General features: G+C 32.7%; 2 protein-coding genes across 3 annotated transcripts; one reads left to right on the top strand and one right to left on the bottom strand.

Moving 5' to 3' along the window:
* Nucleotides 1-883: 883 nt before the first annotated feature.
* LOC116845681 (alsin) lies at nt 884-9872 on the bottom strand. Of its 2 annotated transcripts, XM_032818680.1 has the most exons (15): nt 9658-9872; nt 9092-9569; nt 7558-8880; nt 6889-7458; nt 6410-6779; nt 6104-6305; nt 5798-5978; nt 5486-5652; nt 5228-5337; nt 4567-4778; nt 3879-4436; nt 3602-3778; nt 3344-3512; nt 3069-3251; nt 884-2974 (listed from the first exon to the last, which is right to left on the bottom strand). In XM_032818680.1, the coding sequence occupies exons 2-15, from the start codon at nt 9430-9432 to the stop codon at nt 2927-2929; spliced, it is 4611 nt and encodes a 1536-aa protein (XP_032674571.1). In that variant the 5' UTR covers nt 9433-9569; nt 9658-9872; the 3' UTR covers nt 884-2926. The 2 variants fall into 2 exon arrangements, 1 of the variants encoding a protein (XP_032674571.1); XR_004378303.1 differs by lacking the exons at nt 884-2974; nt 3069-3251; nt 9658-9872 and having other exon boundaries at nt 3362-3512; nt 3875-4436; nt 9092-9432.
* Nucleotides 9873-12616: 2744 nt separating this feature from the next.
* Nucleotides 12617-15082, top strand: LOC116847094 (dnaJ homolog shv). Its single transcript, XM_032821722.1, has 5 exons — nt 12617-12763; nt 13134-13521; nt 13605-13873; nt 13963-14249; nt 14328-15082. Exons 1-5 carry the CDS (start codon nt 12693-12695, stop codon nt 14390-14392), a joined length of 1080 nt encoding a protein of 359 aa, XP_032677613.1. The 5' UTR covers nt 12617-12692; the 3' UTR covers nt 14393-15082.
* The last annotated feature ends 254 nt before the right edge of the window (nt 15083-15336 follow it).

Here is a 15336-nt window from a genome sequence, read left to right as displayed (position 1 = left end):
CGAAAGAAATAGATCTTTTTATGAATGAGAAAGAGAGAAAAGTGTAATAAAATAATAAAAAGTGTAACAAAGTGTTAAAAACATGCCACTACAGGAAAACGTAGTAGCGGTATTTTTGAAATTATTTTTTAAATAAAAATGTGTTTTATATAATACAAATATATAGAAGATGTGTACATAACTTGCAATCTAGACATTAATAATAAAATTATAGAAATAGAGGATAGTGTGTTCTATTTAGGGCAAGAATTATAGATGCAGATATTTTAGTGACAGTAGAATATATATTTTTAAGACATCATTTCTCACACTCCTGTTTGTAAATAAATTATCTTTATTGTACTGCTTCCACACTTACTTTAATTTCTTTATTTATTTACAATAACTATGTATGAATAAACAATTTGCATATATATATGATCCGTCGATTATATATCAATATATACTATTATAACATATATTTTTATTTTACATTATAAATAATGGAATATTGATTAGTTAAAAATATATGATGGATATAGTATTACTGTTTAGAGAACTATGTGTTATAAAAAAAAGAGTTTAAAAAGTAAATTGAATTTGAATCCATGTCACTAATCAATAGCTAACTTTTTCACACACATGTATTAACAATGCATAGCTTTTGTTTCGTTATTTCATATATTCTTATTTTTTATGTGAATAATGTAATCTTTTTGTATAACTCTCAGTAGCTTCAACTCTACACATGTCGCCTCGCACTTAGAAAATACAACTTATTTAACATATCATGTTGTTCAAAATATGTTTGAGGAAATCTTAATATCATTATATATATTACAATTATTCTATAGCTGAAACTACTTATTGTAATTTTTGGTTTACAATAAAAACTATCTATATATATACTTGTAGTATAGTCTCTCGATCTTTAATAGTCTTATTTATTACATACGTTATTTATATATAATACATAATTAATATCCTGTTGTATACATTTTTTTTTCAAATATCAGTACATAAATAAATAACCCGCATAATGATATTCATGTGGTACAACTTTTTGGATTTACGCCAGTCCAGAGAAATGAATCTATTTTAAAATTGATTGATGCCTGATAAAATCTGATCTTAAATATTTTAATCGAATGCGATGAATGCTCCCAAACATACACAATGTAAAATATTTGGCTAATCTCTTATATTATAATTTGATGTCAATAATTTTGATTTATATTAATTTTATTTGCGATATCAAAGTATTATGAAACGTGTACAGGATTGTAAACAATGATTGTATATCTCTAACATATTAACTCGATAGAAGCCGTGACTATCTTGTAAAAATAGACGCGTAATAATTTATATGTTAATAAAATTTTGATAAAATATGCTACATGTACAATTATTTTGTAAGTTCTTTAAACTTAGTAAAACAAAACAAGCAGAAGTAATTAAATCATACAATTTAAAATAGATATAATCGTGAGTAAATATTTATATATATTTAAAATATGTAAAATTTGTTGAATGAGAGAACGAGCTCTTCTCTGAGTTAATACAAAGAATATGTTTCAGGTACATGCTAGTTGAGGGGGGTGGTTTTAGACCTTTTCTTTAACTAATATCACATATATAATTTATGTACGGATGAAATAAGAACAAAACAATAAACATATTTTTTAGGGAACATATTAATATGTGTGTGTATGTGTTTTAAGAAACAACAAAACAACTTTAACAAGTTTGATGTTAATGTGTAAGTGTTTTACATAGCCTATAATTTAAATTTTAACATTAATTAATTCATATATATATTATCTTTCTCTCTCTTATTTCTTATAATATTATATATCCCATGTACTGTTTTCTCATATTTTGTGTCCTCTTTGTATTTATGTAATATTAAAATACTGGTTATGACTGAGTACTAAAAATATAAATAATTTAGAAATTATATACACAAGCATGTAATATTATAAGTGTAAGTCACATAAAAAAAATGTCTATTTAAACTGTAAAAGGCCTTACATATTTTTATAGTTATCTAATATCTCATTATTTAGAAAATATTTTACAGATGTCTTTTATATCTGCGTTATTTTTTTTAACAAAAGAGGCTACTACCGTGATATATTTTACTGTCAATAACTTAAAATTATTCTACTGTCAATAACTTGACTTTAAAATTGATTGAAAAAATAAGCTTTATGATATATATCTTATTATTCCTCACATAAAACAAAATCAAAATATCAATACAGTAACTAAAACATTAATAATAATTATTTCTATTAATAGTAACAACGAATAATGATCATTATAATATATAATTACTATATTTAATCTTTAATTCAGGTATGTGTGGAAGAAGATAACTTTTAATCTTTTTTGTAAATTGAGCTATATATAATTTTTATATAGTTACTTTATGACTTTATATAGTATTTAACATACGCATTTTTAAACAATAGATAATTGGAAGTACTGAAATCCAATTTCTACATGCAACTCACACATAACACACAAATATTCAATAAACTTATGTATACTTTTGTAATGACGAATTGTTTTTAATAAAATGATATGTTATATTAATTTCTTATTTCACCTTACTCTCTACATATGTATGTAGTTAAGATGATAAAAACTCTATTGTACAGCATAAATGCAGTTTATCACTTTCATAATACATTTTGTTGTAATAACCTTTCATGGACTTGATGAAAATAAGCCTACGTAAATGAATTGTAAATGAAAATGGACTTATAAAATCTGATTTAATAATTTGAGACTTGTGGATTTTTTTATGCTAAAATCTCAGCCAGCATACTTTTCATCCATATATCCATATTTATCCTACCATATTGTTTCTCGAGTTTGATACTATTTTCACGTATATATATTTCATCAGTTTGAAATTTTATTGTACCATATATTTGTAATTTTAATCGCCCATGTTTGTTTTCTCTTGCAATATCTGGTAGTAACATGCCTATAACAAAGTTAATTTTAATACATTGCATTAAATTTTGTTTATTAAATAGATCTTGTTTACTATTCTAATCTTTGTAATTGTTATATCTGACCTTAAGAGTAGTGAACATGATACCAAGTTCGCCATTTTGCAAATATGGTTCCATGAAATCCTCAATAAAATGTATCTCACTCCCTAATTGTAATACACTAGCACGTACTACGACAAAACTGAATACCGGGAAAAGTTCATCCATCGTCCACAAATACGTAGATCCTAATTGTTTTTGTACTGCCTATACATACAAATATGAGGAAGTGTGAATAATCTTTTTGAATATGCTTATTAGAAACAACACAACATTGATAGCGATATCTATATTCTTACTTGTGTCATTTGTTCAAATGTACTCCTGACCACTAACAATTTTTCTAAAGGTGAAAAGGTTGTTTTAAGCTGCTGTAAAGTTTCTATAGCATCACTGAAATAAGGTTCGTGTTGATACGGTAATGAGTTATCTGTGATGTTCATTACGTTTGTAGTTTTCCAGAATTTCCTGCAGTTTAATAAAAGTACAAATAATTTTTAATTCTGCACACGAAATATATTACACAAAAATATACTACTAATAATGAGTTTGCTTACTGATCAATTTCGAGAAAGGCCATTAGAGTTATATCAGGTTGTTTATTCCATTTCATTAATCTTTCCCAATACGCGTCGTCTTCCTTTTTATTATGTAAGGCATATAATACAAAGAGTGCTGAGTGTACACGTGGCAGTAATATCGGATGAAGTATCGCAGCAGCGCTTATGACTTGTCTAAAAATAAAGAAATGTTTTTAGGTAATATAAAAACCGATAATTCCGCACATAGTTATGATAAGATGGATTTCATAATGTAGATTTACAACATACATACTCTTCTTCTTTACCATCAATTTCGAGAACATATTCTTTCCCACAACGTGGTAAAGCTGGGAATAAAAGAAGTACTATCTCATATATCCTTGTTGTAATACTGTGAAGCTCTGATACTGCATGACTAAGTAACAATGGATGTACTCTCACTCCACCATATGTAGCCGTGTATACCGCAGCTACTTCAGTCAAGAGAGCACCTAATGGATGATGTGGGCTCTCAAAAGCTTTCACTAAATATTTATGGACTTCATTGTAGGTCTGACTGGTGAGTTTGTCACGTCCAAAGCACGGGATCTTATCCAACTGATCAATTGTTTCACTGTTTCTTTCTTTTGCATTTGATGCATTTACCGAGAGCTTTTTTCGTTGCAGTGTCCTTTGATGAGACTTTGTTATTATGCTAGCGACATTTTGCCACACTCTTTGCGTCTCTATAGATTTTTCATTGTAGCTAGAATTTTTGGTGACTGACTCGGATATACCAAGTTGCTGATAGCACTGTTTAAATATTGCCTTCCATTTTTGATCTGGGGATACACATAGTTTTCCAAAAGATCTATCAAAAATAATGAATGCAAATAAACAGCTTGCATATTTATAAAATGCATAATATATCTTTAATAAGTTTCCTAAGAATAAACTTGTCACTTATTACTAACAGAGTGATACTTCGTACGAGAACTTACGCCGGTTTTGTATTAGGTTGCACAGTTCCACCGCTTTTATTCATGTGTAACGTGGCAATAACTTTGACACCTTCATTCCAAGCACCATTCATATTACCTTCTAGCTTTTCGCCGCTTCGAAATGTTAAGGTACCTTTCCCGTAAAATATACCAGCAGACTTAAATTCGCCTTCATAATGCGTGCCATCTTCAAACACCATAACTCCATAACCCTTTTAGGATAAACAATATTATAAAAAGATATTAGATTTGCATTTGTATAAATCAGAAATTATTTTGCAATTTCGAGACTATTTTTGAGATTTATGTCTACTTTTTTCCCATTGTTTTCCTCATCAAGCCTTATGATTGTAGCGGTACTTAGCTTCAAAATCGTCAATTTCATAAGATCTATGAGATTTTGTCTAATTTTTCATAAATAAAGAAGATCCGCATGTCTTATAAAGTTGACAGTCTTGATGCTGATTACCAATTGCACGCTTGACAAGTAAAGAGAGAGAGAGGCAAGAAGAAGAAAGTAGTCCGAGTCCTCAAAAATCATCTCAAAAATGCAAACGAAATTCCGAGCATTAATATAAATTAATCAGATTTATGCAAGCTATATATATTATTTTTATATTTAAATAATAGTTAACCGTTAATAATATTTTAATAATAGTACCGTTAAGACATCTTGCGTAAAAACACCTTCATAATAAATGCCATCAAGTGTCACAATTAAACCACAGCCATGTTTCATTCCATTACTCCACGATCCAAGATATTTTTCACCTGTAACATTATTGAGCTATAAATGCATAATCTTGACATTGCAATGAGTTCACAAAAGAGTTCACATCACACTATTATTATATTTCATTTGTAAGGCAATTTCTCAACTGTAATACAAATTTAGCTAAGTAAATGTGTGTATTTGTACCTGTCATAATATCATCCATTATTCCATAGCCTTGTTTAACACCAGCGGCCCACTCTCCAATATAAACAGATGCAACTGATGCCATAAAATGTCCTTCCTTTTTGACACCGTGGCCGTGAGGTAATCCATCTTTAAAGTACCCTTCGTAAAAATCTCCGTTGACGTATCTAAAAACATATCATATCATATTATGTAATATCTTCTCGTTTACTCGATAAAACTAGAAATATATTATAAACAGAAGTTTACATTACGTATTTTATGAAGTAATTAATTATATAAACATATTCTCTTTCAAAAAACTAATCTCACTTCATAGTTCCGTATCCGTTTTGCTGGCCATCCTTCCATTGACCTTCATACACACCCTGCACTGGAATTTCCATTTTGCCAGTACCATGAACAACACCTTTATGGAACTGCCCTACATATGTACGACCATCAGACCATTCCAGTTTTCCAGAGCCATGTGGTTTACCATTTAGCCATCGTCCTATAGATTTGTTATATAATTTATAAACACAATATTCATCTTGAACTAAACTTTCATCATATAAAAAATATGCAATATATAACGTACATAACAAATAAAAATGAAATATACTTTTCAATACATACCTGTATATGTTGCATCCTTAAAAATATTATGCTTTGTGAAAAAGAATGAGCTTGACCGCGCTAATGGAGGCATATTTCCGATCACTCGTTGCAAACTGTATTTTATAGTATTTTGCAAAGCATGCAACCACTCATTACGTTCGGAAGGAGTAGGAGTATACAATACGAAGTTATCTTCCGGCGTGACAATCGACATAGCGTTCTGAAAGAGAAATAAATCTATTTTTAATTATATTATTATATCGGTTTTTCTCGTAACGATTGAGATGTCATGTAATAGATCCAAGTATAGGTAGAAGCTCATACCTGTACATTTTCGGAGTCCGGTAAGGGTTCTACCCATAATGTTCGAAGTGGATGTACCGTATACGTAGTGCCGGTAACATGTATAAAAATATCCGTCAATAAAGCGAACCAATGAGATGAAAATCTGCCAGAATTAAGTATCGATAGCGGGTAAGTTTTCGACTCTCTAATCAGTCTCCTATCGGGAGATTTCAATAATTCTCCTAACTTGCCGGAACTCTCCCAGAACAATTTCGTAGCTTCCGCCTCTTTTTGACGTTTCTCCTGTTCATCGTGCACCTGCTCCCACTTTACAAGAGCCTCTTGTAATCGTTCGACACCCATTCTCGTGCCGTTGCTTTTTATTAAACTATGTATCATATTTTTGTACCTGCAATAAAATGTATGTCATTATAAAGAAATTAAATATTGTAAATTAAACGTTTTAAAAGAAAACTAATATTACATTAACGCGCACGCGCGTGACATAATCGACTTACCTATGTAGTTTACACAGAGGATGTTGTAATGCCATCGTTATAACAAGTTCATTGTTATTTCTTTTTATATCGCTACTTTTTGGATTGTCTATAAATAAATTTGATACTACTTGTGGCACTTCAATAAGTTTTGCAATATGCATAAAACCACCGAGAGATATAACATCGCAAACAGCATTTATATAATATTTATACACCGTAATAAATTCCTCTATATTGGCAACAATTGCGACCTCATATGCTTCTCCAATATGATTGAAGTAATCCCATAAGCTTATGACATTTAAAACACTAAAGTGCATTAGCTCTGCATAACAACGACACAATGTTTCGTATACATTGGCTTCCTGGGTGCTACCACTCTTCTTTTGAAATGGCTTAATTAAATTCTGATAAACGGTCAACATCTCCTCTAGAAAGATCTGGTCATTTACTAAATCTTCCGATACGTTTATTGTTGGCTCGTTTATCATAGAACAACAACTGTATTGTCCACAACTGAAAATTTCCCTTGGGCTGTTCGATTCATCTTTAGTTTGTATGTCGAGATGAAACATATCTCCAGTTTTGCTGAAAAAATACAATGTTTTTCATTGATTATCTGATGAGAATAAGATCGCTAAATAGGATCGCTAAATAGGAGAAGAACTTTTATATGACTAATTTTACCTCGATTGCCCCATGAAGTATAAACCATGATGCATCATCACCAGAGTATGGAAATTACCAGCTGCCATGTCAATAGCCCTTTCGTTCGATGTTAACTTGGTGGCGAACAGCTGAGGAGCGCTCTGATCGGTTGTAGTGTACAAAGTCACCTGCTTATAATTATTACGGCCCCATGCGAAAACTCTGCCATCTAATGTTAAGGCGAGCACATGGAAGGCACCGCACGATATCTTTCTGATCCCAGTGTGGCTAAGCTTTCCTACTAATACTGGCCTCGGCCGTTTAATATTATCTCCCGTTCCCAACTGTCCATATTGTACATCACCCCATGTCCAGAGTTCTGTCGCCAATATATTACTACCAGTGCGGGACAACGCGTTGATCCTCTCATTCAAGCCTTGCTGAGATAACTCGTGCTCGGAGGAGCCCGTGCTCGACGACCAGGGGAACTCCTCGCAACGCAAGCTCAGTGCTAAACTGGTCGTGGTAGGCTTCGTACAACTGTTACCTTGCTCTTCCAAGTTCTCATTGCTATCGGCTTTGGATTCATTAATGTCGGAACTTCCACTCATATGCCTAGATAGAGTTACAACTTTACCACCTACGTTTTTAACTCCTTCATATACCAAATTCGCCATATTTGATACGTTTTGCTTGATTAATCTTGTTGGCCGATCAACACCTTCCAGTGGTATATCCTCCTGGGCACTTCCATACGATGAAACCCACGACAATTGTCTAGTTAAAAATTGTCGGGCAATCTCTGTGTTTATAAATATCATGTTTCTCTTCTCATCCTTCTCGGAATCTACCACATCATTCAGACATTCCCCACCATTCTCAATGATATTAGAATGATTCTCCTTCTTGTCCATTTCTGGCAGAGGAATGTGTTCTTTACTGGCAGTGGACAGAGCACTGATGGAATTGGTAGAACGATCTTCGCTAAACTGCTGTGCATGGAGACCAGTGGGACATGTATCCGATGATGTTACACTTCCAGGACTCAACATAACATTGTTAAGACATTGTGGGCAAGAATTAATAAAAACTTCCTCTTCAAGATCGTTTTCACTATCTGTATCATCTTTTATAAGTTTAGTGGTTTTTCTTACTGTGACTGCGTTAAAATTCGAGCCACAAGCTACCTCAGACACTGTCCTTCCTTCAAAAAATCTAACTTTCTTTGGTTCTATACTATTTATATCTATTTGTGGTTGACCACCACTTGCCCAGAGTTGTCCATTTTCCGTAACAAATAATGCTGCGTTATCACTAACCGCTACAGACTTGATTTTTACTATTTCATTTTCTTCTTTAAACCTGTAATAAGATATCTTTTTACAACAAAATAATTACTACTTAATGATAATAACTACATAAATATATAAGATAATAAATATATAAGATAAAATATACTAAATAAATTCTATTAACATAAGAGAATAATTAGAAAAAAAACAAGATGACAACAAGTGAGTCAACAGGTTTATCTAAATCTTATTATATGTAGTATATTTTGAGACATACATACCCATGGCTACAATATTTCACCTCTTCCTTAAGAATGATCGTATCTACAACATTCATGTCCTGAGGATTTACTTTCAAAACATGTCCATTAGTATTTACAATGAACAAATGCTCAGAATTGGATGCTACGTCAATAACATCGAATTGAGCCCTCTTAAAAGTAATTATGGGGCAAGTATCTTTCTGAAAGGACACTTCCCCATGGTATAGATTATTAGTTGTAGTGGCTACAAAAATGTGATCTTTAATAGTAACGAGTTTGCAGATAATGCCGTTCGGCTTGTCATCGAATGTGAAAGACAATTTGTCAGCGTCTCTCCATAAATGCATGTGTTTCTCCATTTTGTCGTAAGAACTTTGACAGTTAAAGATCTTTGCATAACCTACAGGGACTCTTCTATAAATCCTTATTCAGCAATACGACTGATGCTGTTCCTTTGTCATGTTATCCGCGATAACGTCCTCTCCGTTGAATATTTCTGGGAATGTAATGCGAGAAATTTACACATTAACATGATTGAAAAAACAACTTTGGATAATGACTAACGTCCGGTTGGAAGTACTAACTGATCGTGACTGATATCAATTCATATCAGCTGTTAGATACTACTTTAGATTTAGTCCATTTAATGCTTTGAAGCATTTTACGACGCAGTCCATTTTGAATTGCAAAGCATGTTGTAGCATGGATATGCGCGTAGGTATCAGTGCTGTGAGTTCCAATGACGTATATACATAGACCATGAGGTAAGAGATAAGAAGACCGAACTTGATAGGGCGCGAGTAGAGAAAGTGGTCCTGATTCGTGTTCCCCAATTGAGAGGAAATCCGCTAAAAAGAATAACTTCTTATGGTTGGGCGCCATTTGTAAAGCAATAAGTTAGAGCGAGATAAGAGGCCTGTTCTTTGTAGCTGCACTGCTGAACTAGTGCAATAAGTTAGAATGAGAAAACGTATATTTGTTTCACTTCAATACATAGCACCAGTTCAGCAGTGCAGCTACAAAGAACAGGCCTAAGATATATTTGTCTCACTCTTACTGCACCAGTTCCGTGCAGCTCTTTAACTGCACCACTGAACTGATGCAGTAATGGCTCCTGCATATAGGACGCGGTAATGCTTGCCGCGAGGCAGAAGTTCGCGCGACAGCCAATCAATATGCTGCTTTCCGTAATAACCTTCTAGCTCTTACGGAAAAACAACATATTGATTGGCTGTCGCGCGGACTTCCGCCGCGCGGCAAGCATTACCGCGTCCTGTGTGCAGGAACCATTACTGCACCAGTTATGTATAATGCGCAGTGCAGAATTAAAAGAATAAAACCGTATATTTCACTTATCTCGATAGAAAATTGATATTTATAATATTTTATGCTGTATATAAATAATCACAGTAATTATTCTTATCTTGTTCTCATTCTATCAAATGAAAAAGATTAGGTTGCTATGACGGGATACAGTTCTGGGATAAAGTTTAGTGCTGTAAATAGTTTCATTTTATGTTGTAAATGCTTCAGAGCGACGAATGGATTAATCACATTGCTTTATTTTGTTACGTCCACGATAAATAACTATATAGGGAAATTTTAAAGTAGTAAAATCAGTGACTTACGTGGACGGTCAACAGAGTGATGACTCCGCTTTTGGGTCACTCTGCTTTTCACCGAGTTTACCCTGGGTCTCGGGAGCCTGGCGAAACGATTGATGAATCTGGCGGAAAATCAGCGGTGCTTGTTCTCTTGGCTCGGCCTCGGAAGTTCCGATACCACGCGGGTTGATGCGGCCCGCGATTCAGAATTTGATTTCGCAATGTTTGAAATATGAAGGGTAGGCAAAAGTAATTGCAACACAGTCGGATTTTACGACTAAGTATAATATGCTGAATAAGTACACGAAGCTACCAGAGACTAACTATGAGAAGAAAATAATTATATTGCCTTCTCTACAAATGCGCGCGCTTTTATATGTCGCTTTGTCGCTGAGAATCGTTCTCCGATTGGTCTATGGAGTTATGGCGAGGGAAGAGATTCATTCCTTTGCATGATGTCACCGCATCGGTGTCCTGAGTGGTGTTTGGGATTCAGTTTTCATGCTCCTGTTTATGTTGGCTTATCGCACTGAGCGATAGCGGTTTCTTTGGGTCGATCCGTTGATTTCGAGACTCTCCAGCAGCACGCAGCATTCGGTATTTTAATTATAATGTTTTAACGCTCGCGAATATGCATATGCGCACGTACTTATATCTAGTAACATAGGGATAAAATATCTAGTGATGTCTGAAATCAGACAAGTCGGCCTCCCGGTCTATAATAATATATTATTAATGTTCTAAAATAGATCCGGACGTTACAATTTAACGTTTTAAAATATTTGCAGTGTTAAACGTGTCCTCCTGCTTAACAGTCAATAAAATAGAGTGAGAAAGCACTAGGGGCAAACAGAAGGAATTTAGGCAGAGTGGAGCGGATTCGCCGGAAGTCCGCCATTACATGAAGTGCGGAAACGCGAAAGAAAAAAGGTTGCGTTCCGTTTCACGCATTATGCGCGCATTGCCTACAATGGCTGCGTTCCGAAATTCACTGCCAGTACTGAAAATCTATAGTTTATGTAACGTATACTATAGATTTTCAGTCCTGGCAGTGAATTTCGGAATGCAGCCAATATACGTAACACGAACTATAGATAAATGTGCACTATGCGTGAAACGGAATACGAAACGGAACACCAGAATCTTACTAGATTCGCTTCGCGTTCAGCGTCTGTTTTGATTGCCTTATATTACATGAGGCATATTTTGAGCGAAAAAGCGGTATGGGGAATTATAAAATATTAATTTTTAACGGTATTTATTAATTAAAATGCTTATATTCAACAGATAAGCTGAAAAGATAAACATATTAGTAAAAATTGCAGTAAATTAAGTTAATACAATTTTAAAAAATGAATACAGATGTTTATTTATCACTAAACCGTTTCGCTTTTCCGCGCAGATTGTGCTCCATGTAATATAAGGAGAAATAAAGTCGCGAAACAAGAGCAAAAAAATTCATTCTCACAAGTTGTCACAAATTATCACAAGTTGTTCAATCTAACCGCCGTTACATTAAGACGTATTCAAACACGTTCGGACCTGATATTTTTTTGGAATTTATACTTTGGTACTTTGGATGAAAAGACAATAGAGAAAAGTTTTGGGCTTTCCGCTTTTTTATTGTACGGGAAAAAATGGGGGCGTTCAGCGAAAAAAGCGCTCAATGAGCAATCAGCCATTATTGGTTCCTACTGTTAGATCCCTAAATCTAGACCAATTACGTTGACGAATTATTCAACTGTTGTGCAACTTGAGTTTGCTGAACGCACCCATTGATTCAATTCGCGGAACGCGGAAATCTAATAAGATTTTGTCTTCCGCGTTTTCGCGCTTCATGTAATGGCACCCTTTCGATAAAAGAGGATTCAGAATATGGGTCTATGAATACCAGCCCTTGAGTATATTTATCGTTCATGAAAATTAGATTAAGCTTCTCCTCATGACCAATCAGAAGCTCCCACGATTTAAGCTCTGATGATGTGTGCTCAGATGTTTGTGTAACGTCTGCTAGGATGGAAGGTTTGAAGTTAAATTGGCTGTTATTTATAAATTTAACAACATGTATTGTAATATCGATAGCTGGGTAAGTAAAAATGATATTTTTTTTCAATGTATCTTATGCATTAGTTTATTCAAAACCGTTTTTTACGTAGTGAGTTTTATAATCTTTCACTTTTTTCCTTATTTATCAGTTAACTTTATATATATATATATATATATATATATATATATATATATATATATATATATATATATATATATATATAATATATATACAAGAGATTCATATAATCTATTATTTCCTTAAATTTCGTATCAAGATTTATAAAAAGTCCTTTCATCTTTATAATTTTATTAATTTCTAATATTATCTTATATTATTCATATTGTTAATAATATGATAAAATCCTTGTTAAATAATAGATTTTACCGTTATTATATGTTTTTTGCAGGAGAGATTTTTACAACATCTTAGGTTTGTCTCGTAGTGCAAGTACACATGCAATAAAGAAGGCTTATAGACAGTTAGCAAAAGAATTGCATCCTGACAAAAATAAAGATGATCCAGATGCTTCTCGAAAATTTCAAGACTTAGGAGCAGCCTATGAAGTATTGTCAGATTCTGAAAAGAGAGAAATGTATGACCGGTGCGGAGAAGAATGTTTGAAAAGAGATGGCATGATGAACAATAATGTTGATCCCTTTGCAAGTTTCTTTGGTGACTTCAGTTTCCATTTTGGTGGAGAATCTCATCATCAACATGAAACTCCAAGAGGTGCAAATACTGTAATGGACATACCTGTCACCTTAGAAGAATTATACAGTGGAAATTTTATCGAGGTAAAAATTATATTGCTAGATGTAGTATCTAAAATATTTTAATTCTTCATTATTCTAATTTACTTTGAGATTTTATATTACAGATAACCAGAAATAAACTAGTTATGAAAGCAGCAAAAGGAACAAGGAAATGCAATTGTAGACAAGAATTAGTTACTCGCAACTTAGGAAATGGAAGATTCCAAATGATGCAACAGTCAGTGTGCTCAGAATGTCCAAATGTCAAATTAGTGAATGAAGATCGTGTGCTGGAAGTAGAAATTGAAGCAGGCATGGTGGATGGTCAAGAAACTAAATTTACAGCGGAAGGAGAACCTCACATCGATGGAGAACCTGGTGATTTGATATTAAAGTAAGCAAATATATTTCTATACTTACAATCTCAAGTATAAGATTTTTAATAATACAATTATCTATTTACAATATAATTGTTTATAATAGGATACGAACTCTACCTCATCCCGTTTTTGAAAGAAGAGGCGATGATTTATACACAAATATTACCATTTCCTTGCAAGATGCGTTACTAGGTTTTAGTGTGGATATAAAACACTTAGATGGTCATACAGTGACCATTCAAAGGGACAAAATCACTAAACATAGTGCTCGTATTCGGAAAAAGGGCGAAGGAATGCCTAATTACGATAATAATAATAACCATGGTACTTTATTTGTTACTTTTGATATTGCATTTCCTGATAATGAATTTACAGATGAACAAAAAGAAGGTACGTGAAACAATTGCATTGTATCAATGTACGTCTTGTAGATTATCATACATTGTAAATTTGATTTTATTGTTTCAGATATAAAGAAATTATTGCAACAAGATCCAGTGAATCGAGTATACAATGGCATAGGAGGCAAATGAATGTTTGTGAATATTTATAAGTTCAGTATATATGTACAAAGTGAGACAATGTAAAGTGAATACTTTGATTGGAATGCGCGAATGCTTGGTATTGTATGTTTGTATTACGTGTGCGATACTCTTGCTTCCTTATTCCAAAGTACCAATGGATTTGGTAATCAAGCTGATTAACTCATTTGCTGGGTACAATATACGTTTCTATGTAAATTTTATCGCAAGTATAGATATATATGTTCTAGTTACGAAAGACTGCTTGAATATCTGATTCATGTTGCCAGTTGCATGAATCATTATCGACAATGATTAAGCAATTTATTTAAATTCCTAAGTTATTTTAAATTTGAGTTTCATGATCAATGTGTGAAAGATTCAGTATGGGTGTGGATATATTTCTGCATTTAATATTACGCAACAAGAGAGTAATATTGTGTGTAATACTTACGATCATATAATTTTACAATCTTGAGCTCCTATAATCTTGCGTTCTCGTACGATTATTGTAATTATGATCGTATACTGATATATGTGGTCACATAAAAAAGCTCTCTTGTAGCTACTACTACAAAGTGGTTTAAGTATCAGTAAGCGCATAATATAATTATATAGAGTATCGAAATAAAATTAATAATTGTACGATACATTTGTAGCTAATTTTTTAATTCAAATATATCTATGTATTTTAAGTGAAAATATTTTACAAGTCGTTTATTAAGTATAATATGTACCATATAACTGGGCCCGAAAATTGAATAAGTAAATATGCAAAATTTTAATTTTAATTAAAAAATTTTCATTTAATGTTATGAGATATTTCATCAGAAGTTAAACTAATATAAACTATTGTTCCATTATCTCTAGATACTACAACCATTTTTTTATACAATTGCATTGATTAAATGGCGCTATATATATATATATATATATATATATATATATATATATAT

Source organism: Odontomachus brunneus, unplaced genomic scaffold (assembly GCF_010583005.1).
Source record: "Odontomachus brunneus isolate Ranch 3 - 2012 unplaced genomic scaffold, Obru_v1 Obru_scaffold_004, whole genome shotgun sequence".
NCBI lineage: Eukaryota > Metazoa > Arthropoda > Insecta > Hymenoptera > Formicidae > Odontomachus > Odontomachus brunneus.
Note: the sequence above shows the minus strand (reverse complement) of the source record. Positions and strands in the feature narration are given on the sequence as shown.

Bases quoted from the DNA above. Each gene is read 5' to 3' on its own strand.
- LOC116847094 (XM_032821722.1), top strand. From the start codon at position 12,693: ATGGAAGGTTTGAAGTTAAATTGGCTGTTATTTATAAATTTAACAACA. The intron at 12,764-13,133 runs GTAAGTAAAAAT...TGTTTTTTGCAG, and splicing joins ATTGTAATATCGATAGCTGG to GAGAGATTTTTACAACATCT. The intron at 14,250-14,327 runs GTACGTGAAACA...TTATTGTTTCAG, and splicing joins TACAGATGAACAAAAAGAAG to ATATAAAGAAATTATTGCAA.
- LOC116845681 (XM_032818680.1), bottom strand. From the start codon at position 9,432: ATGGAGAAACACATGCATTTATGGAGAGACGCTGACAAATTGTCTTTC. The intron at 4,779-5,227 runs GTACTATTATTA...TTATCCTAAAAG, and splicing joins TTACGCAAGATGTCTTAACG to GGTTATGGAGTTATGGTGTT. The intron at 4,437-4,566 runs GTAAGTTCTCGT...TATTTTTGATAG, and splicing joins CAACCTAATACAAAACCGGC to ATCTTTTGGAAAACTATGTG.